The sequence below is a fragment of the Phodopus roborovskii genome, unplaced genomic scaffold, assembly GCF_943737965.1.
Source record: "Phodopus roborovskii unplaced genomic scaffold, PHOROB, whole genome shotgun sequence".
NCBI lineage: Eukaryota > Metazoa > Chordata > Mammalia > Rodentia > Cricetidae > Phodopus > Phodopus roborovskii.
The window spans coordinates 1,242,572-1,268,282 of record NW_026126616.1 but is presented as its reverse complement, the minus strand read 5'-3'; the positions used below and the strand labels follow the sequence as shown (position 1 = coordinate 1,268,282).

The following is a 25,711-nucleotide window of genomic DNA, read 5'->3' as shown; positions in this document are numbered from 1 at the left end:
GACTGTACATCTAGTTAACACCCTCCCCCCACCCCTATTTCTTGAAGGCTTCTTCAAGGCACAGGTTCTTGTCATTTCTATTTTAAAGATTTTGTTTTTATTTTTAATCACGTGTGCACACATGTGCATCTGTGTGTGAGGGCGTGCCCCGATGCTCTCAGGTGAGACCAGGTAAGATGACATGAAGTAGAATCGGGTGACGGCAAGAGGTTGCCTGTGCTACTGGACACGGGTTGGTCCTGGGAGATCTCTGAGCAGAGAGAGCTTGCTAGGAAGCCCAAATGTGGTCTTTAGAGATGGAAGCCTGTGACATGTGGGTGACCTTGCATTCTTGTAGGAGGTGTGGGGAGGACAGGGCCAGCTTGTAGGGATGAAGGAGGGATAGTACACAGGCCTAGTTACAGGGCTGAAGGTGGGCTTGGTTCCAGGCACAAGAAGAATTAGTATATTTTAGACCAGGCTGGGCTCCCCTGTGTTTTATTCAAAGGAATCCCCACATGTCCAAAGACTCCTAGCAAGTCAGTGCATCCATCAGGGCATCAGGGTCTGAGTCTGTCTCCTTCCCTGTCCCAACCCCCACCCCCTACCCCTTGTCCCGATGGGTAAATGGTTTTTGTGTTGTCTTACAGATAGGGCCTGTTTCCTTCCCTGTCCTGCCACACACACACACACACACACACCCTTTCCTGATGGGTAACTGGCTTTCGCATTGTCTTACAGATCATAAGGCAGCAGTTCCCTCAGCTAACCACCAGAAGACTCGGGACCCGAGGACAGTCAAAGTAAGCACCTCAGCCCGCTGCCTGCCTTCACAACACTCGCCTCGAGGCCAGACCTTAGACTGCTCCCCTGGAGCTGGATCTGCAGGCCTTGAGGGGATCTGAGCCTAAGGGGGGACATGGAGGAACTTTGTGACATCGAGGCTCTTTCTCAGGACCCTTCAGAGAGAGAGATAGAGAGAGAGATGCCGGCCATCCAAAATCCTGGGGCCTTTGGGCCAGTCAGTTGTCTTCTGACCCGGTACCACCCTGCCCTCAAGTGTTCCTTGTAAAGCAATCTGTACATATTTGCAAGGAGTCCTGAGACTTCTTCCACTATCTCCAGGTCGCTTGCACTCTTTTAGTCGAGTAACCTGTGCCCTGATAGTACACAGTGGGCCACAGACACCATCCATCTCCAACCACATGAGGGAGAGGCGGGAGGTTCCTCTCACTGCCTCGGCGCTTTTCTACCAGCCGGCCGACATTTGCTTCACGTTCTTGTCTGAGACAGGTTCCTACTCTGTAAACTGGAAGAGTTCACCCACGGTCCTCTCTCCTGGGCCTCTCACATACTGAGTTTATGAGTCTCATCATGCCTGGCTTGCTAGAAACACTCTGTTATGTAAGACAGGCATGAGAAGAAGACTTCAGGTCAAGTAGAGAATAAGAAGGGTGGGACGCAGAGGTCTTCCGGAGGCACTAACCCTTGAGACCAGAGAAGTGACAGCCAAGAGGACACCTGTCTCCCAGGTGTGTACCACAGAGGGTCCCCTGCCTGTCCTACTCCATCAAAGACCTCTAAGGATATTTTGGAAACTTGAAGGGCTCAGGACGTGTCCCTTGGAAGAGGGAGGTGGCCACAGAAGTTTTGCCAGCCCCAGTTCAACAGCTCCTTTTACTGGGAGACTTCTAAGAACCTTTGTTATGCTAATGTGCACAGCAGCTCCACTAGAGGGTGCCTTCCTCTTAGGCAGTATTCTAGACCTTTGACCACCCTGAGCAAGGCAGCACAAGGAGCCCTCAAATGTCCAAACCTCTTTAAGAGGAAAAACTTTAAATCACCGGTACAGGACTTAAAAGTCTTGCCTTGTGTGTGAGTGTGGGGGTGGGGTGGGGGTAAAATCATACGTGACCCTGAGAAACAGTGGCCCCATGGCTCACGCTGGCCTCTGAGCTGTACACCCTAGGTTTTCTTTCGTTTTAATTTAGGTTGGTTTTTTTTTTTTTTTTTGATGAGACAAGGGTTTTCGATAGCCCAGGCTGGCTTCAAACTGGATGTGTGGCAGAAGAAGGCCTTGAACTCCTGATCCCCCTAATACTGTGATCCCAGGCCTATGCCACCACCCTGGCTTTGAGCTGGATGTTCTTATCATCCAATGAAGGGATCATCAAACTTGGGAAAACCCTTTTCTGGTAAAGTCTGAAAATAAGAGTAGGGATGTGTTTGTGTGTGTGTGTGTGTGTGTGTGTGTGTGTGTGTGTGTGTGTGTCTGTGTGTGCCTATTTGTGTCTGTGTATGTGTCTATCTATGGCTATGAGCATCTGTGTGTGTGTGAGAGAGAGAGAGACAGAAACAGAGACATACACACACACACACACACACACACAGAGAGAGAGAGAGAGAGAGAGAGGAAAGAGAGAGGAGACACACTTAGGAGAAATTCCAAAGGACCATCCAGAAAAAAAATTGAATAAAGAACATCTTAAGTTAATTTCTCAGTGCTTTATTCCCCAGGGTGATTACATTGAAGAACAAACTTCCTAACTTCAATTATAAAGAAAAATCCTGGTATTTTGTTTAAAAATAAGGTTGCAACTTCAATAAGAATAGAATGCAAAACTCAGAATCTTTTAAAATTGTTTGTTGTGATCACAAAGTCGATAACTCGAAATCTTGGTTGAGCGAGATTTGAGCCACACATGGTAGCTCTGCCTGTCATCCCAGGACTTTGGAGTCTAAGGCAGGAGACAGGAGTTTGAGACCACAGGATTTAAAGGTCAGCTGCCTGAGTTACACAGCAAGACTGACTAAAAGGATGCTGAATGGATGGAAATTTTTGGAAACTTTTGTCTAGCCTGTGCTCTTTGGAAAACCACTGACTCACACACACACTCTGTGATTTCTAAGAGAGTAGGAATAGTAAAGTTGATGAATGTGAAACCAGAAAGGGTGGAAACAGAACATGCATGTTTCCTACCCTGCATGCCCTTGAGACATCATCCCCTCTGAGAGAGCCTGTGTTTCCTCTGTCCTTCTCTTCGTCTTTATTCTACATGTTAGCAGGCTGGGCAGCATCTTTTCGAAGTTCTGCACACTCAGAGCCACATTCTACCATTTTTAAAAGGGTCCTTCCATGTTGTTCACATCCTCAGTCAATCTAAAGGCAACAAGATGCTTGAAGCTACATATGAGTCTCTTGTTGCAGGGTGGCCTCCCCAAATCCCCCAGCAAGCCCACTTAGATAGACCAAACATAGGCTTGTTTAATGAGGAGTGTTGATACTCCCTCCAGAACCAAACAAACCAGAACAGTAGCTTCAACATGATTGTAGATCTCAGAAACATGCACAGATTAATCAAGGAGTAAGCTGTACTATCTTATAATAATGTAAATATTCCATAATGTTGTATTAAGACATGGCTGTCTTGGCTTTAGGCAGCTATGAGGGACATTTTAAAGCTAAGCCAGTGTGCTACAACTGTCTTCCCTGCAGAAGGCACCTATGGAGCCACTGGAACAGCCCCTCCCCCACAGATGGAAAAGGCAGTTATGTGACAGTTGGGAAGTAGAAGGCCCAGACGGTAGATATTAGCTCAACACAAAGAACTTTCTGGTAACTACATCGGCTGAAAATGAACTGGGCTGCCTTCGGAGGGCCTGAGTTCTTCATCCCAGGAGGCATGCAGATGGAGGCGAGCTGCCCACTGGGCAGAAATTTCACAGAATGGTACCAGCAGGAAGGGGGCTGTGAAGGGAAGGTTACATGCACCCATCTCTCCCTCCTGGTGAACACCTTTCCCAAGACTCAAAATGCTCCCCTAGACCCATCACCATGTTGCTGTGGATAGAGAAAAGTAGCTGATGCATTGGCCAGTGTTTCTGAAAATGAGGCGCGTGGTTACCAGAGCATTGCCACTGCACTGTGAAACTCCACCCTAGACCCACTAAATCGGAATCTTGGGGGTCAGGATGCTGCTGTGTGCTCTGTGGGTGATTCTTAGTGTTAATAAAGCGTGGGAATCACTGACTGACAGAGGGGCAAAGCCCATTAGAGGTTCAAATCCTGCCTCTGTTGTCCGCTCACTTGGGTGGTCTCGGCTGCATCGGTTAAAATCTCTAGACCTCTAGTTTCCTTGTTTGTAAAATGTGAAGTGTGTTATTTCTAGCCTCGTGGGGATTTTGTGAAATCAGATAGTGGGTGACAAGCCTTTCTTGCCATGAAGCTCGAGCTGGTCCATGGCCCCATTTGCAGATGTTCTGAATTGGTGGGTTCTCTGAAGGGGTCTAGGAACCTGCATGTTTATTAAACTCTAAAGTACTTTTGGGACACCTCCTGTTTACTGTTAATACTGCGCAGGGGCTATGCAGGCAAACAGACTAGCCTGACACCTTGCTCTTGCCTGAAATTGCGCTACACCCTTGAGCAAACTGCTTGCCTTGTCTGTTCTTATCTTTAGTATGACCACAACTACCCTCATTTCAGAAGTTTATTTTCAAATTAATTTGAATAAAAAGCACTTTGTAAAGTGTTCAGAACCTAAGTGCTCAGTAGATTGTTACTAAAAGTAGAAAAAACAAAGCCCCACCATCTCCACCACCACCAAATGCAGCTTCCTTCCTTCCCTCTTTAGTTATAACTGGGGGAAAAAAGTCTGCAGTTATATCAATTGTGAGTTAAGAAAAAGTTTCAGTCTTTGGCATTCAGGGTCAAGTGAGGCACTGAACGGATCTGCTTAACATTACAGCTTTTGCTGGGTGTGGGTGCACACGCCTTTAATCCTAGCACTTGGGAGGCAGAGTCTCTGAGGTAGGTGTCTGAGGGTTCGAGGCCAGCCTGGTCTAAATAGCAAGATCCAGGCCAGTCAGAGTTACACAATCAAACCTAATCTCAATAATAATAAAATAATTTTTAAAAAATTACAGGTTGTTGAGACTAGCCTTCGCTGAAGAAAAGAGTCATGGCCAGGTGAAATTTTTGGTGTTAAATGAACACATTCTGCTGCCTGGATCCTCAAAGAGGGGACACTCAAGTGTTAGGTACTTTTGGGAAGGAATTTGGTAGACATTAGAGAGACCAGGTATAAATGGAAAATTTCTCATCCCTTTTTTGCTTTGCAAAGTATTTGACTTAACATTTTCTGTAGGAGGCAATTTTAGTTATTTTTACCTGCCTGATTGATGGCTGGCAACATGGAACTTTGGCTTAATTGTAGATTTCAGGGATGTCAAACCTTATAGAAGAGTTAACTCTTTCAGCCCTGGGTTGGATATGTCCAGCCATCCTTGGTGCTGGACAGCATTCTCCACCCTAGGAAACCCCCATGTAATCATGACCCACATGAACTCTTATCTGCCTCTCTCTTGGTGGCCCAGGTACCATTACTATGGGATAGCAGTGAAGGAAAGCTCCCAGTATTATGATGTGATGTATTCAAAGAAAGGAGCTGCCTGGGTGAGCGAGACGGGCAAGAGAGAAGTGACCAAACAGACAGTGGCATATTCTCCCCGGTCCAAGCTTGGGACATTGCTGCCAGACTTTCCAAATGTCAAAGATCTAAATCTGCCAGCCAGTCTTCCTGAGGAAAAGGTAACCTCATGCAAAGTGAACCCTCCCTCCCTCTCTCCCTCCCTCTCTCCCTCCCTCTCTTCCTCCCTCCCTCCCTCCCTCACTCCTTCCCTCTGTCCCTCCCCGCTCATACATTTCAGAGAATTCCTGAATGTCTATGGTGATTTGTTTGTTTGTTTGTTTTGCAGAAGCACTTATACAAACAATGCACTGGGTTTTATATTTTTTTTTTCCCAGTGTCTTAACCCCAAGGATAATTTAGTCCCCTTAAGCCACATTGGACACCTGAGTGTGAAGAGCACATTGTTTGATTTTCCTGGAGCCCAGAGTCTCAGGGTGGAAGATGGAGGCAGAGTAAAGCCAGTGCTTTTGTAGTGCAGGGTGGTGTTTGGGTGTCATGTGAGCACAGAGCCAGGAGCCAAGGTCATAGAACATCACTTAAGGGCTATCCTTTCCCTTCAGGATGCATGGCCCTTGTGTGAAGTCTGCCCTGCGATTGAATAAATGGTGTCAACACTGAGATTCCCCGGACAGCCACACTGGGTACTAATGTCTTTCTTTGTCATTGATCCTTCCGTCACCCCACAGGTATCCACCTTTATTATGATGTACAGAACGCACTGTCAGAGAATACTGGACACTGTCATAAGAGCCAACTTTGACGAGGTAGGTCAGCAGCGTTACACTGTGAATACTCTGTTAAAATATTGTTCTTCCCTCCCACTCCTACGGAAGAGCTCCCACCAGATGCAGAGTCTGGCGTCTAGAAGCCCTTGTCCGCCACTGGCCACTTAGCCTTCCACGGCAACACTACCAGGCAGGAACTGCTATTGTCCCTGGAGGTCACTGCCCATATCAGGTGTCCTTGGCTTTTCCTTGATTTGTCTAGAGAATGACATATTCGGGAGACCAGCTTGCCAGCATGTCAGTACACCTACGCATATGGTTTCTGAGAAGCTAAATAATATTTTGGTTTTAACCTTTTCCTGGGATCAAGCACCTTATTGCTTTGGGGGTAATTGCCCTCCTCCTCCCTCAAGGCCTCTGTCCATTTCCCCCATTTTTTCAGTAAGACCATCTTTCAATGCAAGAAGCCCGCTTTATTTATGCTTTAGGATATTGCATTCAAGAAAAGAACACAAAGAGAAAAGCAAAAAGGAATCGAGGTACCCGCTTAACCAGAGGGTTACTAAAATCCTCATACACACTAAGCCACCTACCTCACCCACCAGAGCAGAGGCCTCCATGTTTAAAGATGGCGTTTTGATTTTTTTGGTTAGAACGGCGGCGGCGGCACCTGGGGCATTGGATATGGATGTTCAATTCAAGGGAGAAGAGTTGGGCTCTAAATGAGCTACAAACCCTGACACTACTGTGGAAAACACCCCAGAGATCCCATGTGTTTTGACAGGCTACATTTCTACCGTGTCTTCCCCTTGTTGGCTGGCTCTGTAGACACAGCACCAGGAGAGATGTCAGTGTGTTCGTGATTGACAGGCCTTTCTTCCTTCTCTCACATTTTGTGCCTTCATCTCTAAAATGTCCTTCAAATTTTCCTGAATCCTTGGAGTGGACATTTCAGTGGATTTTTTTTTTAAGTTTAAAAAAATTACTGAAATCAGCAAATAATGAGTTACAAACAGTTAAGATGGCACTAGCTGCTACAACAAATATACCCCAAATCTTAACCTTCCAGAAGCTTTCGCTTAGTCATGTCACAGTCTAATATGGATACTCTTTAGTGGAGACGTTGATGACCAGGGCTGACTTAGGGACCCAGGCAGCTTCTAGCCGGTGGGCCAGAGTCTCGGGGTCCTGTTGTTCAGCCAGAAGTCATGCCCCATTCTTAACGTCACCATTGTGTGAACCCCATGACTACTATGCCAATCTCATTTTCACATGCAACTTTATTTCATTCAAAACTCATCCCCATTTCATTTCCCTTCCATTCACCTAGTCCCAGCGCTTAGTGGTTATCCGAGGTTGCCATATGTTACTTACTCATTTTAGAGAGATATTTAATGCACAGACTTACGGGGAGAAGAAAGGGGGTATGGGGAAGAACAGGCTCAAGTCCTAGCTCTACATTGTAAGTATCAGTTTCTCAGCCAAGAAAATAAAGAAGCACCCCTACCAGTATGATTGATGGGATGAGTAAAAGGAGGAGACTCACAGTTCATAAACTGTAACCGGTATTACAGAGATACATGCTATTATCAGACATCCACTCATCCAGACAACAAAGAGACTTGCCCAAGGTCACACAACTGGGTAAGACCACAGCTGTGACTGTGACTTTTGTTACCTGATACCTTTAGTCTGGCAGCCTTTAAGGTGCCTAATCCAGGCATGGCTCAGTCCACCTAGCCACAACAGAAGGAAGCAGGGATCTACTGGGCCAATACAGAAGGGAGGGCAGAAAGGCTTTTCTTCTAAGAAAAGTCTTCAGTAAATGGACTGTTTAATCCCGGGCATTACAGTATCCAATCCACAGGAAGGGCCCTTGTCCATCTTGTCCACTGCTCATCCTAGCTGGCTATACTTTCAGACTTTGGTACGTACTGGTGGGGGGGGGGTGCAGGAGGATGTTTGGATTGGTAGGTCGGGGATGGTTGGACAGATGGGTACAACCCATTAGAACATTGTTAAGTAGTTTTAAAACTCAGACATTCACATGGAGAGGACTCCTCTGTCGACAACATATCACAATGGGTCCTAAGTCCCACGTTTGATTCCCCCAAGCCATCATTTACTAGCCTGTGACTGTAACCAAATGCATTTTCTGCCTCTGAGCCTTGCTGTCTATTGAAAAAAGAAATTACGATTGTCATAATCTCATAGAAAAGTTGGGGTATATACTAAACAGCATATATAAAGTGTCCAACTCTGTACTAGTACATAATAGATGATAGGCATTTTGGTAACTCTTGGTTTGCTAAGCACCTTCCAATGCCATGCCAATTAAGCACTCAACTACACATCATTAGATGTCTTTCTACGTGTTGCCAGTGTGTTTACTATAAACTAGATATGGACATGGAAAAGAGATTAAAAATCGTAATAATATTGCTTAGGTGTTTTAAAAGTCAGGGGACTGACCAGGCAGTGGTGGTGCACACCTTTAATCCCAGCACTTGGGAGGCAGGTGAATATGGAGTAAGTTTCAGGATAGACAGGACTGTTTCACAGAGAAACCCTGTCTCAACCACCCTCTCCAGATTAGGGGAATGGAGAGTTGGCTTAGTGGTTAAGGGCATTTGCTGTTGTTGTAAAGACCCGAGTTCGATTCCCAGCACCCGCATGGAAGTTCATCACATTCTTGAACACTAGGGATACATGTGGTACACAGCCGTACATGCAGAGGGAGGTCAGAGCAGCTGTCTGCCCTTGGCAGAAATGCTGTTTGTGTCCCATTTCACAGCTGGCCTCCAGGTCTCAACACTTAAAAATCCCCCTTATTCCCGCTTCTTGCTGTCCTTCGCCAGGGCAATGGGAACCATTGTCATCCAATGACACACAAAGAGAAGGAAGGGGGGTCAACAGTGCGTAACACACTTGACAAAATGGCTGCCATGAACTTGGGGATCAATAAGGGTTCCTTATGTGACTTGAGCAGGCTTCTGACAGACAGTTGTCCACTAAAGTCTCTCAATGGACTTGTTTCATCCTGCATGGCAGCTGATATTTCCCACGGTTCTCACTGGAAGCTGGCAGCTTACAGAGCATAGGGACTGAGTGTAAGCAGAGTCAAAGGGTGCAGGATGAGATGGTAAGGCTTCTTACAGTAGAAGATCTAGCGCCTAGCTAGATGTCAATGCCCAGGGGTGGGCTGGGATCTGGGACCCAACCCTGGCAAGTGTCTGCAGGGTGGTGCACACATCAGGCAGAGACAGAAAGCTCTGGAGTGGCTGCAGCAGAGAAGGACATGGGCCCAGGGAATCAGCCAGAACCCCAGTTACATGTAGTATGCAAGATGATCCCAAGGCTGATGGTGGAAGGAGCCACGCCCCACCTTTGGATTGCTGCCTGGCTCCAGGCAATGAGCTTGGTAGCTCTGTAAGTGGGAGTAAAGATCCTGGGCTCAGTTATCACCAGCACTGTCATACAAGAGAACTCTGTAATGCTCCATGCACACGGGGAAGGAGCACTCAGAAAAAGTAAAAATACTAGCTCCGAAGCAACAAGGCCAGGCTATGTTTCTCACACGGGATCAGTCCTGGCTCACGGGAATCAGCAACCTGGAGCATGCTGCGTGTGGGGTTGGAGAGCGCCTGTCTTGAGGAATGGGAAGACTGGCGCATAACCCAGGACTCAAGTCGGCCCTATAGAGACCCACAGTTGGGTGCTCACAGCTTCCTCGTGGGCTTTTCAGTTTAGTCTTTGCGTATGTAAGGTTACCTGTTTCTGTTTCCCCTCCCTCGTCTCATTCCTCTACCTTCCTCCTCAAACCACAGCCTAGAAGTGACACTCTGCTTGCAACACCCCCTCCGGCATTGGCATTCACTTTCACTATACTAGCAAGGATTCCGTTGTGAGCATCCAGCAGAGTGTCCTGGAGACAAAGAAAAGGCCAATCGTGTTTCACATACCCTTCTATCTTACCACCCATGTGTCACCACCCATCATCTCATAATGACACCAGGCACTCTGAGAACACGGGAGCTCGGGGCATGAGAAGTTCCTTGCACTCTGTCCAGGGTTTTGGCACACATATTTGAAGTAGGAGGATTTCGCAGGTCGTCAGCACTTGTGCTCTCAATCTGTAACTACCATATCTTGTCCCTTCCTTCTCAGGAGACCCAGGAGCCACCGAGGCCTCAGTGACTTAATGTGTCCAGCCCTTCCTCCTTAACCAGCTCTCAGACTTGAGTTTACAGAGTTCATCTTACACTGAGGGGGCCAGACACCAATGGGCATGGGCAAGTGTGGGCAGTGGGGGAAGTCCCCACAGCATCCTGAGCTGGGGCAGCTCCCAGACTCAGGAGCTGCAGCCTGTGCTGTGGAAGCGGCATCGCAAGGCTCTGAATGCTACTCTCCCTGTTGGTCAACGCAGGTTCAAAGTTTCCTTCTGCACTTTTGGCAAGGAATGCCACCCCACATGCTGCCCGTGCTCGGCTCCTCCACGGTGGTGAACATCGTGGGCGTGTGTGACTCCATCCTGTACAAGGCCATCTCCGGGGTTCTGATGCCCACGGTGCTGCAGGCACTGCCGGATAGGTGAGTTTAGTGAGTCTGCATCCCTTCAGGAGGAGCCAGGCACTGGCTGTTATGTTTGTTTGTTCTGTTTTGTTTTTAACTATGATTGTAAGCAGGGCTGTGTAAAGATCATTAATAACGGTCTTTTAAAAATTAAAGGTTGTAGTTTGGAATGTAAATAAAATGTTTCTACTTGGAAAATGGTTCAAACTTCCAAAGGTAGAGAATGGCACGCAGTGGAAGTCACTTATGTTTTAAGTTCCCTGTACTTAGATTGCACACATTACATTATATCAGGTCTTTTATGTGTATTTACACCTGTCTAATATCCCACAACATGGAGCATGTTGAAGAGCGCCCTGTGTGTGCTGGGAATGCCGTCTTAAAGCTGCCGTCTGATGAGGTGCTCTGCAAATGTCTATTAGGTCATATGTCTTGACAGCAATGTTCATGTTCTCCTTGTCCTTAATGACTTTCAGTTTCTCTCCATTTTTGCTTCATTTTGAAACTAATTTTTGAAGATTTGTAGTTAAACATATTTAAGTTGGAATGTTCTGCCTGCTTGGGGAACTGATTCATCGCATTCACATATTATGACATTTGTGTTATTCATAATAGATATTGTCCCTAGGAATGCTTCTTGTTCAGCAGTTTACTTTGGTAGTAACATGGATACTAGAGCATTTTAAAGATCTCTGCCTTTTCTACCTCATTACTCTGTCATTCTGCTCGTACATTTGTCTTATGTTTTATAGTTAGCATAGAGTAAGATCGTGTGCAATTGTTTATCTAATCTGGCAGTTTTCCCCATCTAGACTTTACATTTAATGCAGTTACATGGTTGGTTCAATTTTTCATCTTGCCAGTTGTTCTAGCTTTACTGAGTCTGTCCGAAATGTCTTTCTTTTATGTATTCTCACAACTAGATTGTTATTTATTCATCTTTTAAAAAGTTAATAGTTGCTTTGATTTACATGTAGTATAAGAATCTTATCTGGGTGTGCTGGCACACACCCTATTCCCAGCATTTGGAAGGCAGAGGCAAGTGGATCTCTGTGAGTTCAAGGCCACCCTGGTCTACATCGTGAGTTCTAGGGCAGCCAGGGTTACATAATAAAGAGATCCCGTTTCAAAAAGCAAGAAAGGAAAGGAAGAGTCCTATGACAGTAATGTTCAGTGTGTCATCTCTTCTGTGTGTGTGTGTGTGTGTGTGTGTGTGTGTGTGCTGTTGTCATTTGTTTTTATATATGCTAAAAATTTGCAAGGTATTGTACTGTTTTTCCTTAGACAATTATCTGTCAGTGCGATTGAATGAAGAATGAAGTCTTTTATATCTACCTCCATTCTCATTATTCCTAATTTTCGAGGGGGTAAATTATGGCTGTCTGCATAATGTATTCCTCCCAGTGGAACGTCTTTATATTTCATGCTTTGTAGGTCTGATGGTGATGGCTTTGTTCAGGGGTTTTTGTTTTGTTTTGTTTGCTTGCTTGTTTGTTGTGTGTGTACATCTTGTGTGCGCACATGCGTGTGCGAGTGTGTGTGTGTGTGTGTATTAACATTTCTCCCTCACTTTTGAGAAGCATTCTCACTGGTCCAATGCTGGATTGACAAGTTATGCCTGTAATATGTTCACTGTGTACGTGTATGTCATGGTCTGCTTACTCGTGGTGGTTTGGATGAGAATGTCCCCCATAGGGTCAGATATTTGAACATGTGGTCCCAGTTAGTGGTGCTGTTTGGGGCTCAGGAGGTGTGACATTGTTGGAGGAAGCATGTCATGGGAGGTGGCCTTTGATACATTAGTGATTCTTGCCACGTCCAGCTTGCTTCCCCTGCTTTGTGCTTATGGTAAAGGATGTGAGCTCTCAATGTCCCGTTCCAGCTGCTCTGCCTCCGATTTACTGCAGCATTTCTCCACCATGACAACGTTTAGCCCTCTGGGACAGTAAGCACAAATACATGGTGCTTTATCAGAACAACAGAAAAGTAACCAATACACCACGCATGCACGCATAGAGGCTAGACGTGTCTTCTTCAGTTACTCACTGCCTTATGTTGGGGGATGGCTGGCGTCTCTCACTGAACTTCGAGCCACTGCTACGGCTGGCCTGGCCTTCTGTAAGCCCCCGCAATCCTCATAGTTCTGCCTCCCAAGCACCGGGGTCACAGATGTGTACCCCTTGGCTTTTCCATCGCTGCTGGGAACCACTTTCAGGCCCCATACTTGTATAGCAGACACTTTAGCGCCTGAGCCTCCTCCCAAGCCCATAGGTTCACAAGGGTTGTGTGTTCTATTTTCTTCTCAATATTGTAAATATTCGTGCGCTTGTCTTTGACCACCTCAAGCTGCTTCTTCTACCTTTGGTGTTCAGCTGTTTGACAATGACCTATTATCATTCTTTTTTGGCTCCCACCTAAGTTTTTGGATCTTCTTGCATCTGTGCTTAACTGAATTTCATTACTCTGGGGGAAACTCCTAGACACTCCTAGAAAACTCCTGTCTTCTCTATTTCTCTTTTTCTCCTCCTGGCATTTCAACAGTGAATATGTTAGCCCGTCTGACATTGTCCTACAACTCTTAAAGGAATTCTTTCTTGTTTTATTCATTTTTATCTTTGATTTTGGATTGGTTAATTTTTATTAGAATATCTTCTGGTTCGTGGTTTCTTTATTTGGCTGCCAGTATTACCACACCTTGATTCTTTTTTTTTTTTTTTTTTTTAATACCTATAGTTTATTGTTGTTGTGTGTACTGCATAAGTGTGGAGGGAAGGACAACTTTGTGGAGAGGCTTCTCTCTTTCCAACTTTTACATGTGTTCTAGACACTAAACTCAGGTCACAAGGCGTTGGAAGCAAACACCTTTACCTGCTGAGCCCTCTCCCCCAGTCCCTACCCCCTACCACCATTATAAAGTAACTTTTCTATCCTGCTGAAGTTTCTCGTCTGTTTATGTATACTGGTCATCTTTTCCATTAGATTTTTATTAATTATATTATAGTTACTTTGGGGTCTGGTTATACTGACTGCTTTGTCTCTTTAGAGAGATTTGATTATTTTTTAGTCTTATAATTGATGTGTATGTATGTATTGTAGTTTGAGTGTGTTTGACCCCCATAAGTTCATAGGAAGTGGCACTATTAGGAGGTGTGGGCATGGCACTGTCAGAGTAGGTGTGGCCTTGTTGGACTCAATATGTCAGTGTGGCGGTGAGGTTTGAGGTTTCCTATGCTCAGAATACTGTCCACTGAGTCAGTACTTCCTGTTGCTTACTAGTCAAGATGTAGAACTATCAAAATAAATAAAAATAAATAAATAAATAAGATGAAGGACTCTCTGCCTTCCCTGTGTGACTTCTACAGCTGCCTGGGACTTAGTTTGTTTATCTTTGCCTTTTTGTCTGTGACAGAGGTGGCAGCATTAAATATCAAATACGATTGGGTGTGGTGGTGGTGCATTCCTGAGATCCTAGCATTCAGGAAGCAGAGGCAGGTAGAACTCTGTGAGTTCAAGGTCAGCCTGGACTATATATCAAGTTGTATACCAGCCAGGGTTACTTTATAAGACCCTGTCAAATAAAAAATAAACATATCTCAAACATGCTTACTGCACAGTTTACAGTAGACCTTTGAAGACTCTCTAAAAACCCAGTTAGACTATTGCTGCTATGACCTCAAACTTACAAATTCAGTGTCTTTAAACTAAGAAGGCAAAGTTACCTCAAAGGCCAGGGTCCATCTGACAGCTCACTTTTAAGTTTTGAACAGTCATGTCTTCAACTTGCCTGAGTAGACAAGGCCTCATGCTTGTTTGGGTTGAAAATAGGCACTGTCACTCATGGCCCTGGGCAGGTTGAGGCTCAGCTTCCAGCCCACTGGCTCAGGCCTTGCCCCTCTCTAACTATAGCTGAGGTGGACAGATAGCAGCATCTGAGAAGCCGACCCACACAGGTACTGTGCACCTCTCTTTACAGGAAAGGTGTGTCACAGCCACCATTTTTATTCTCAGAGTTGTTTTGCTCACCTCTTCCAGGTGATTTTGGCAGAGTGACTAACAGGTGACGTAGCAAAAGAAAGGTGTGTGTGTGTGTGTGTGTGTGTGTTAGATTGGCAAGGAGGATATAAAAACAAAACAAAAAACCAAGGTCAAGGACCAAGCCAGAGATGCTAAATGAAAAGCAGAAGGCTTTGGAGATGGTAAGCTGTGAGTCGGTTGAAGCTCCTGCATGGGTTTGTCACACTGTGACACTGTGGCACAGTCAGGGGTCAAACACACTGGCCTTGGGCCTCGGCTCTTCCTCTTGCCCCACGCCCTAACTCTGAGCCTCTCTGGATGCACTAATAATAATACCTACTTCACAGGTGAGGTGAGGATTAAACAAGAGAGTATTGCCAAGTGTTTAGAGTCTGGCTCAGCATACTCATTAGCAGGTGCCTGCTAGTACCACTTCCTTGCTGTTGTAACAGCATCAGGCAGGCCTGGCAGTTACCAGCAGTGCCCGAGGGCAGCAGGGTGAGACCTGTGGGTGTCAGAGCCATCCATGCAGGAGTGTCTGGCTGACCCCCATTCCTACTGCCAGCCTAGGGCTAAGGGAGGGAGGGGCTAAGGGAAGAAGCTCAGTGGATGATGGAGGAGGCCGCATAGCAGGGTCTAGAAATGCATTTCGTAGCCATGTGCTCAGGGTTGGTGGCTCCTTGCCTCCTCACCGACACCACAAGCAGCCTCAGTGTTTAGGTTAATGCCTAAAAGACTGTGAGATGGATCAGAGGGTGAGGTCCTTGTCCTTCCCAAATGTCTCAGTCCACCCCCCAATCCCAAGACCCCGAAGCAAACAGAGGTGGTAACAGCAGCATCTCTGGAAATGTGTGGGCTGGCTAGCCTGGTGTGAGTGTAGGGTGACAAATAAGAGAGACACTGACACCTAAGGTTGTCTTCTGACTTAATATATGCATCATGGCATGTGAGTACCCACATATCACACAGAGAGAGAGAGACAGAGAAAGAGGGGGAGAGGAGAGAGAAAGAGGGGGAGAGGAGAGAGAGAGAGGGAGGGGAGGAGAGAGAGAGGGGAGGGAGGGGAGGGGAGGAGAAGAGAGGAGAGAGAGGAGAGATTTTTTTTTTAAAGCCTCTAAACTCCAAATAGGACCTTTTCTGGGCTGAATGCCTCCACACTTTTCTTCAGCTTAATAAAAGCAAACAATTGCCTGGAGCAAGAGGTCGCTTCCACAGTGCTGCTGTGTTCTCTCTGATCCAGACAAAGGCCAGCTCCCAGCTCCGGCTGCATGCCAGCGACAGCAGTGCATGGTTGGAGAATGGCAGGCTGCCCCCCGCCACTGGGCAGTCACCCAGTGCTTCTCTGCAGCTTGGCCAGAGATTCTGAGAAGTTGTCCCCTTTAGAACTTCACCCCAGGCTGTGGATGACTAGGCAACATGAGCTTGCCTTGTGACATTCTGAATTCTTTGGGTTCATCTTGCCTCCAGTGCTAGGAAGCATCTTTGTGGACTGGCAAGGTACCAGGCCTAATGTTGCCTTCCTTCAGGAAGACACAGTTTCATTCCTTCCTCAGCCATACCCCTCCACTCGTCAGGAAAGCTGCTGTCTCTGCCTCTAGAACATTCTAATCTGACCTTAGTGTGCCATTTCTACTCTTTCTGCTCCTACTCAGACCTCTCTCTTTCCTAGCTCATTGCAACAATGTCCAAACAGTGCTTTCTGTTTGGTCCTTGCCCTCCTATGGCTAATTTTCATCACAGTCATATGATAGGATTGGGATAGCACAGGAATCTCATGATGGGGAGAGACCAGTGAGCTGAAACACTATAGTCAAGGTGGACAGTGATCCAAATTGGTAAGGGGAGGGAGTATGTCATTATCTAGGGCAAGGGCATATTAAGTGGAGGGACCAGCATGTGCAATGCAGGAAAGGGCTTTGGGGTGCTAGAAAAACATAAAGGAGGCCAGTGCTGCAGAATGGAGTGAGCCAAGAGGCAAGCGGGAACAGCTACAGGTAGAGATCATTGGGCAGATGCAGGAGGGCCTGGGCAGGGCTTTGTGGATTATGTCTGGGATCTTTCCATCTGGAGACTGGGAGACACTTACTTATCATTGCACCTACAAAACATTTCTTAAATGCCTACTATGTGTCTGGTGCTATGGTAGGTGCTGAGGATAAAGTGATAAAACAGATGTAGTCCTTGACCTTTGTTTCAAAGCATATGGTCTAGCAAAAGATGTGCACTAATCAAAAGATCCCATAAGTCAGTACAGAATGACCTGGCCATCACAAGCCATGGGGCCTCCCCAGAAGAACAACTATAGGTTTTGACCTCATCTTGGGGGCTTTGGGAATGGTTTTCTTACAGAAGTTACAGTCAGTCTGAAGCGAGAGTGATGAGGAGTTGCTGAGCCCATGAATTAAGGGAAAGATGTTCTTGGTGTAAAGAACTCAAAGAACAAAGGTCCTAGGTGGAAGGGAACTGGGTCAGAGGCCAGCAGGAGGAACCAGAGAGAGGAGGCGGCTGGAATGTGTGCCTTGGGGAGCGAGGGTGAGGATTTGGGGCCTCAATCTCAGAACACAGGAAGTCGCCGAGGGCCTTTAACCTGAGAGTGACACAGATCAGCACCATAAATGGTTTTTTTTGGGGGGGGGCCCTTCACCTTGTGCTGGGATGGAGGTAAAGGCAAGAGGAGAGGAGAGGTGCTCAGGAAGTTAACATTGGGGCCCAGGCGAGAGACGATGGCTGACTCAAAGGGCAAGGAAAGAGAGCAAGTTAGATGCACTTGGGAAGTAATTTGGAGGTAAAAATCTGCAGTCCTTGCTAAAGGGGACAAGAGTCTGTGTTGGTACACTTAGTGGACACACTAACAGAGGGACACTGAGCCACAGACACAGTAATAGAGGGACACTGAGCCATGGACATTCTCCTGATAGATGCAGTGCAGAGGTCACCTAGGAAGTTTCCTGGACTAAACAGAAAACTGAGGCCACTGTGGCCTTATAGGAAGCACACAGGAGAGATGACTAAAATAATGGACTCATCAAGGAATAAATCAACCACAACCCTGTGGAAAAGTCATCACATCCAACTCTAGAAAGCTTAAGAAAATGAATGTTGTATCTTACATGTAATATGTGCATATCATTAATTCAGATAAACTAAAAGCTGTGTTTAAGATAAACGGGGAAATTGGAACACCAGCTGAGCCTCAGATGCCGTAAGGACACTGTGATTTAAAATGCATGCACTCATGTGAACATATACATAGGCACACATATTTAAAGTGAATGCAGACACAAATACATACTTAAACCTTATGAAATTTGCACAGTAAGTTATTGGGAGTGAATAAATGTTTTAATTTTTATTTATTTTATGTGTTTGAGTGTTTTGCTTGAATGTGTCTGCCTGGTGCCTGTGGAAGTTTGAAGTGGAGTTGAAAAGAGAGATGCACTCCTCTAGAACTGGAGTTTGATGGTTGGGTAGACAGCACTAAGCTCTGGCTGAGGAACAGCCTAAAGCAGCACCCACCGATGCCAAGGGGAGCCCGGACTTCGCCAAAGGACAGGTCTTAGGGAAGCAGCACCCTAGCCCTGCCTATACTTCCTGCCTGGCTACTGGCCAATCAGTGTTGTATTCATTAACCAGTAAGAGAAACATATATACAGAAGGACATCCCCATTAAGCCTTGGCAGCTCTTCTACGGGACCTGGGTTCAATTCCTAGTACCCACATAGTGGCTCACAAGCCACTGGAACTGCAGTCCCAGGGGATCCAGTGTCCTCTTCTGGTCTGTGTGGGCACTGCATGTATGTGGTGCATGCAGGCAAAGCACCCACACAAATAAACTATCAAAAATGAAGGGGGAAATGGGTTAATAAAGGACAGTCAAGTGGGAAGCCATGTTAGGTCAGATGGTCATGAGGGCTTCTCTGTGGAGGTAACTTTGAACCATAAGACAAAGAAAATATTGAAAGATGCCACACGAGGACCCAGGGAGGAGCAAATAGCAGTGTGGTAGTTGTGAAACATGATTGTGCCAAGAAGGAAACGACAAAGGCCGAATGTAGGGCACAGCTTTAATTCGGCACTCTGGAGGCAGAGGCAGATGGGTCTCTTTGGATTGAGGCCAGCCTGATCTATATAGAAAGTTCCAGGTGAGCCAGGGCTACATGGTAAGACCCCGTCTCAAACAAAAAACCACCCCGAAGAAACTAAAGCTAAACCAACCAACCAAACAAACAAAAAAGCTAAACAATAAAGAAGTAATATGCTTAAGTGAAATGAATAGAGGCAGGAGTTTTTTTTTAATAAAAGTTTTAATTTTTTGCAAAGTGAGTCATTCTTGAATGCATTAAAGTAACTAGAGGATGATCCAATCAAGAGGAAAAGCTGAATTCACAAGAGAAGGGACAGTCAGTAACAATGTCCCTGGGAAGGCAAGAAAGGGTAAGCCTTGGGACAAGAGAAACCAATGCCTCCTGATTCTGTTAGGAAGAAGCTTCAAGCTTGTGCAGGGAGCAAGATGGCAGCCATTGTGCTCATTTATGCCACCCATATGGGGAGGAGGGTGGGCCCTGGGGGCACCCTGGGGATAGGGGTGAGGGTATGAGAGAGGGCAGGGCTAACTAGTCACACAAAGAGTGGAGGTTGTGAAGAGAGAAGCACAGCAGGGACTGCCATGGACATTGGTGGCCACGGTCTGACAGGTGAAGGACAGCAGAAGACAGCCAGGGCAAGGGAAGTGGCCGGGCCTGGGTCAGGTGTGTGGACCGTCACCATGGGGTGAGGTCGGTGTGGAAAGTGGGACTGAGGCCACAAGCAGATGGTTTCAGTGTGGGGTCTGAGATCCCCATCTCACACTGGGCCCTACAGCCCCGGCTGCCCACTCTTCTCCATCCTTAAAATATACTGTGGCTTCAAGGTCCATTTTAGAGCCTTTTGCCAACTTAAAGCAAGCTGCTGCTGGCCCCCTGGGATGGCTCAGCCAGTAAAGGCGTTTTTCAGGGAAGCCTAGTAATCTGAGTTTGAGCCTCAGGGATCCATATAGGAGAAGGAGAGAACTAGTTCCTTCAAGTTTTCCTCTGGCCTTTCCCTCATGGCATGTGTGTGCCTTGGCATGCCTTTGCACATGTGTGCACATGCATGTGTACACACACACACATATACACACATACACACACACACACACACACACACACAAATAAACAAATAAATAAATGCTCCCAGCTCCAACAGGAGGCAGTGTGGCTTGCTTGCTAGGCAAGGATCTCCAAATGCTGCACGTGGATTCTCCCAGGCTGCGGTTTTGGACAAGACTGGAGGAAAGCATGATGGATGGAAGCCAGGTCCAGAACAGCTTTCTTAGGCTGAGGCCCACTATCTTCACCTACAAGGCGATTCCAAAATACCACGAGGACATCTTGATGCCACCTCACCTTGCAGTGGCTCTTACCCAACACTGTGCATCACAGACCGGCACTGGTACCCATAAGCCCCTGGTACCACAAAGCCATCAGATCTTCAAAGGCACCGGCTGCACACTGTGCTTCTGGGCTGCTCTGACCAGCTGCGTCTGTTAGTAGCAGCCAATAGAGGACTACGTGAAATCAATTCCTCTGGGGACTCAGAAACTCAGGCCACACTTACGTTCATTTTCTCCCTTCAGCTTAACTCAGGTGATCAGAAAGTTTGCAAAGCAGCTGGACGAGTGGCTGAAAGTGGCTCTCCACGACCTCCCAGAAAACCTGAGAAACATCAAATTTGAACGTAAGTATTAAGTTTGGAAGCAGAACGGGGTGAGGGCAGCTTTTCAAAGCCACTCTTTCACATGGTGAGTCGTTGATGAACCAGGGGTCAGGCTAAGTATTTCCCATGTGTGAACTCATTTAATCCTTGTAAAATGTTTGTTGCCAGCAGCACAGAGAAGGGATTCGGACTTAGGTAGTAAATAGCAAAGGCAGGATTTACTCCCAGTATCCCTGACTGATTTCCAAAGTCGGCCAGTGAACACAATACTACTAACTCCATTTAATCCTCTGGCAGGCACCACTATGTGGTAGGACATTGTGCCTCTACCTACAGGTGCAGAGAGGCAAAGAAACATCCCCAAAGCCACACAGCCACACAGCTGGTGACTGGGAGACACAAATCAAACTCTTGTCAGCGCTCTAAGCTCCTGTCCAATGACTGGCTGTAGCTAGTATAAGAGCCTCACATATTCTCTGCCAAATTAGAAAGCTAAGTTTAATATTTCTTATAAGGGTACTGGAGCCATGGATCTTTTCTTGGCTTAGTAGTGTGTTGTCACTCCCAGCATTTAGCTGAGTCTGAGAAGGCTGGTTCTGTTTTTTCTGTCTCAATGGCTCTGAGCACAGTGAACACTCCTGTACAACACATTTGTTGCTATCAAACAACGATGAGATGATTTTAAGCAAAACAAGGTTTTAAAATACATTTCTTAAAGGCCCGTTTGAATACAGCTCGAAGTCCTTGCCGAAAGCAAGTGCCAGTGTGGAAAATGAAGGCGATCAAATTACCCTTTCTCTGCAGGCAAAGAAGCCCTTTGAGGCGCTTTGAGGCCGCCTGCAGTGCCCATCACCTATTGATAAAGCCTGCTTTATTTCACGGCTCTCAGTTCTTTTCTTTTCTCCAGCACTGAATTCCACATCACAAAGTTAAAGAAAAAGTAATTAAGGAGCAGGATTAACAATTGATCAGCCTGGAAAATTAGAAGTTCATCTCCCCCGCACACACAGCCCCCCCCCATCCTTCACCACCCCACACACTATTTTTCAAACCAGGCCAGCTCTGGGTACAAATTAGAATAATCCTGGGGAAATTTCTGACTATTTCATGACCAGTTCAGAAATTAATGAGAAGAATGCCCCGTGTCCATTTTAATTACAGCAACAAAACAAACCCGTTCAAAGTCTGTGTCGAGGAGGAGGTGAGCCTTCCACCTGTGCATGCTTGGAGGAAGTGGTCCTCCCCAGGGAGCCTGAGTATTTGGAAAATGTGCAAGAATGTGGAAGCAAACCCCCTCCACACCCAGTGCAGGACTGGAAGAATGAAGACCATGAACAGGAACATGTCTAAAAAAAAAAAAAAAAAAAAAAAAAAAAAAAAAAAAATCCATAGTCAAATTATCAGACAACTAGGCAAACAGCCTTTCCTAAATCAGAACCCAGAAATGGGTGCCAGAGGCCATTTGGCCAAATGATAAATGATAAAAGTCAAATTCCCTTATGGGGTAGCCCAGGTTCCATGCCGGTAACATCCCTGACCACACTGCACTGAGGTCAGTCATGGTTCTGTTGAGACATACTGTGTTTTAAAGGGCTTCTTTCAAAGCTTTCATTTGATTCCTGTTGATTATCTGGAAAGCAGTGATTGAGCTTGCAATTAGCAAAACTAAAGACGAGTGAATAATTGCTTTTACTCACAGTTGATTGGTGCCACCGTTTCTCACACCTGTGAGTGTGGCATGTGCATGACTTTGAAATCTGTGCCCTAAATGTCATCATTAGGAAATGCTGTTGGAGCCAAAGCAGGGCAACAGTCAGACGCAGGGGTCTGCCAGTTAGCACCTAAAAACAGAGGCAGGGTATTGAGGCAAAGTTAGAAAATGGAAACTACTCTCTGAAATCTGCTCCTGGTTGGAATATCAAGCATGCAAATGTTTCTAGCTTCCTGTTTTCTTGTTGCAGTATCAAGAAGGTTTTCCCAAATTCTGAGACGGCAAACATCGCTGAATCATCTTTGCCAGGTAGCTGTCTTCTCTCATTTATTAACCCACTGCTGAGTCATTGCAAAGGACACAGGCTACATCCACGAGGATAACTTCCTGTGTCGTCAAGCTGGTGGATGGCAGGGCTTACTCTATTTTGTGTTTAGTTTCTATACATAGGGAACTAAAAACCTCAACCCACCAGCAAAGTTGTAACTTGTATACAGAATCATTTCTAACAGCTGTTGCTCCTGAACCTTTCGGCTATGGCCTGGGTTCCCAATTACGTGTTTCCTTGAAATAAATTGTTGGGTTTGTCAACTACTGTTGACAATGGGTAAAGCAATTGTTTATACAGTGCCCTTGGCCTCTCCCAAGTAGATACCAATTGTCTCACTCAGTATGACATTTGAACACCCTAGTTACATGTAGAAACCCTTCAAGAGGTAGCAGCTTTCCCAGAGAAGCATGTAACCTGGCCAGTAGTCAGCGTTCAGCAGGGATGACCATTCCTTCGTTTCTCCTCACCCCAGTTCTCTGTAAGAGTTGGTGCACCTCACTCATTCATCTCAACTGCCTTTCCATGCCTACACAGGTGTGGTTGCTCATGTGTGGCTCTTGGGGGATCCTGGTTATGCAATGATGCAATGACAAGGCAGGAGGTAGGGTTTCCTAATTTGGAGTGGTCCAAGGAAGGCTCCGCCTTGGAAACCTGTCACCTCTCACTGTTGTTACCCTGTGCCTATCCAAAGGCACAGGCAAACCTTTACAGGTTGGGGCAGCTGTGCCAAAGGCAGCTCCTGGGCATTGCTCCAGGGAGTATCTGACAAATGAATGCAACTCGGGGAATAACATGATTATTAGAAAAACCAAGACACACTTCGTGTCCTGAATTCCTGACTGTGTGTGCCAGCCGCATTCTCTTGCTCTCTTATACTTGGAAGAGGGAGCCTTAGACCAACCTGGAAACACACGTGCTTTGGGTGTTTTACTCTGGGCTCAGATACTTTAGGAAGGGCTGTGCCCCTTTAATGGACATATAGATATCTATTCCTAAACCTACACTCAAGCGTGGCATGTGTGTGTATGCTTATACTCATGAACACGGACACACATGCACACACACACACACACACACATCCTCTCCACCTTGCACACATTGAGCATGGAATTCATTCAGGAAATAGTACCTTTCCAACCTCACAGACAGGCCCAGACATAGGGACCAGCCAGAACTGTGAACTGGTATTAATTCTGGGACGGAAACACGACAGTATATTTGAACTAATAAAGCAATGAGCTTCCCTAAATACATACAGAGAGCAAGTCAAGACCCAAAGAAAGGCCCCTCCATACAGTCGGGCACTAACCAGGCAGGCACCCATTGTCATGTTATGCATGTCATGAAGAAAATGGGGTAGAAACAGGAAAAATATTGAATATCAAATATAGACTAACTGGAGAAGGACTCTCCATGTCTGTCACATAGAGGCTGGAGCATCAGGACAGCGGGGCTGCAGGGAACACAGGGTGTGAACACAGGGTGTGAAGGCTCCCAAGGGTGAGCACAGTCCATGCAAAGCAAAGCCGACCTCAGCAATGACAGTGTGTCCGTGTGTGTCCATGTGTGTCCATGGTGCTTTGCTTCCAGTCTATGTGCTATGCTTTATGGCCACCATGAGGAACAGGAGGCAGGTGCCACCGTGTCTCTGTTTCACAGACTGAGACCCGGGGGACGAGCAACAGAGCTGGGGCATGAGCCAGGTATGCCTGGGCCCACAACACCGTCCTTCACGCTTTGCGATGTTCATGGTCAGAGACTAGTATGTTCAAACAGTTGGACATTCTGGGGGTCTCTGACCTTCAAACAGTACTACAGGTATTTCACTGGATTTGATTTGTGTCCGAACAGAGGATGGCAGGGGCTCTACTACCTCTGCCTAGAAGTTCACAGCCTTAGAACTAGAGACCAAGGATATCCTTGTGTGTTTCTAACTTTTACAATAATTTTACTAGAAGATGTTTTAAAAATTTTAAGTATAAGAAATAATCCTAGATAATTTTTCCTTTGGTCTTAATATTACTCCAGCTTGTAGATTTCGGTTCACTAACAATAGTTTGCTTGGGAAGTTATAGTTTTAAAAGACACACACGTGCATACACAGACAGACACACACAGAATGCACCTATATCTTAATGTCTTTTTTCTACCTTATTCACATTTGTTTCACTCTAATTATATAAAAACAAACACAAAGGATAAGAGCCAAAAATGCATAATATATTTGTGTGAAAAATATACATTGTGAAAATTCTAGGTACCAGTTAGGCCCAGGGTGGCCAGAGTAGTTCCTCAGTGTGGCCCTGTGACTTTTCTGACATTAGAGACACGCAGGTTTATTAAACACAGAACTCCTTTCTACCAGCTCAAGGCAGAAAGCTACCAGGTCTCTGGGCCTCATCCCATGGTATGTTGGGGTCAAGACCAAAGGGGTTGGGAACAACAGCAGGGTGTGGCCTGGCCCAGGCCAAGAGAAAAAGAAGGGGGATGGGAAAGCTTCAGGAAGAAAGAATCTGTCTGGATTCTCTGAGTTAAGTGATCACCACTGTTTCTTGAAATGGAGCTTGCCTGGATTTCAGAGTAGATTACAAAATGTGGTAAGCATACCCACTCTGACACACGGGACAGAGAGGAGGGCTTTTAACCGGACAGTTCGGTGTGCTAACAAGTCGGTTGGGTTGGATTACAGGCATCTCGAACGGTGATCCACAGTGCAGACATCACATTCCAGATGCTGGAGGACTGGAGGAATGTGGACCTGAACAGCATCACCAAACAAACCCTCTACACCATGGAGGACTCCCGGGACGAGCACCGCAGACTCATCGTCCAGTGTAAGGTGTCCCACCAGGGGTGTGGTCCTTCTGTTTCTGTTTTTAAAAGAAAAGGGGGAAAAGGATCTTAAATGTTCTAGTGATATTCCCACGCTGTCCCTTCCCTGGGTCCCATTCTTCTTATTGTTCCTGTTAAATGGGTTGGCCCAGACAGGAGGGCAAACTTACTTAAGAGGGTGTGTGTCAACATGGCTGATGTAGTAGAGCAGCACACAATGACCCTGGATGCCATGAATACCTTCAAGGCAGTGAGTGACCGAGAAAATACAAACTGAACCGTATGTTCTGGTTTGGTGTATGCTAGTATGGAGCCAGTTGGATGTGGCATCTATGTGTCATTG

General features: G+C 46.2%; 1 protein-coding gene across 1 annotated transcript in view; it reads left to right on the top strand.

The window, feature by feature from the left end:
* The window catches only part of Rfx4 (regulatory factor X4), a 128,583-nt gene that overhangs the window by 62,649 nt on the left and 40,223 nt on the right, over nt 1-25,711 (top strand). Inside the window, exons 5-11 of the mRNA XM_051206210.1 lie at nt 721-782; nt 5,356-5,569; nt 6,137-6,214; nt 10,602-10,765; nt 20,415-20,515; nt 22,456-22,514; nt 25,226-25,370. Of these exons, the coding sequence (XP_051062167.1) occupies nt 721-782; nt 5,356-5,569; nt 6,137-6,214; nt 10,602-10,765; nt 20,415-20,515; nt 22,456-22,514; nt 25,226-25,370 (823 nt within the window). The remainder of the gene's footprint in view (nt 1-720; nt 783-5,355; nt 5,570-6,136; nt 6,215-10,601; nt 10,766-20,414; nt 20,516-22,455; nt 22,515-25,225; nt 25,371-25,711) is intronic.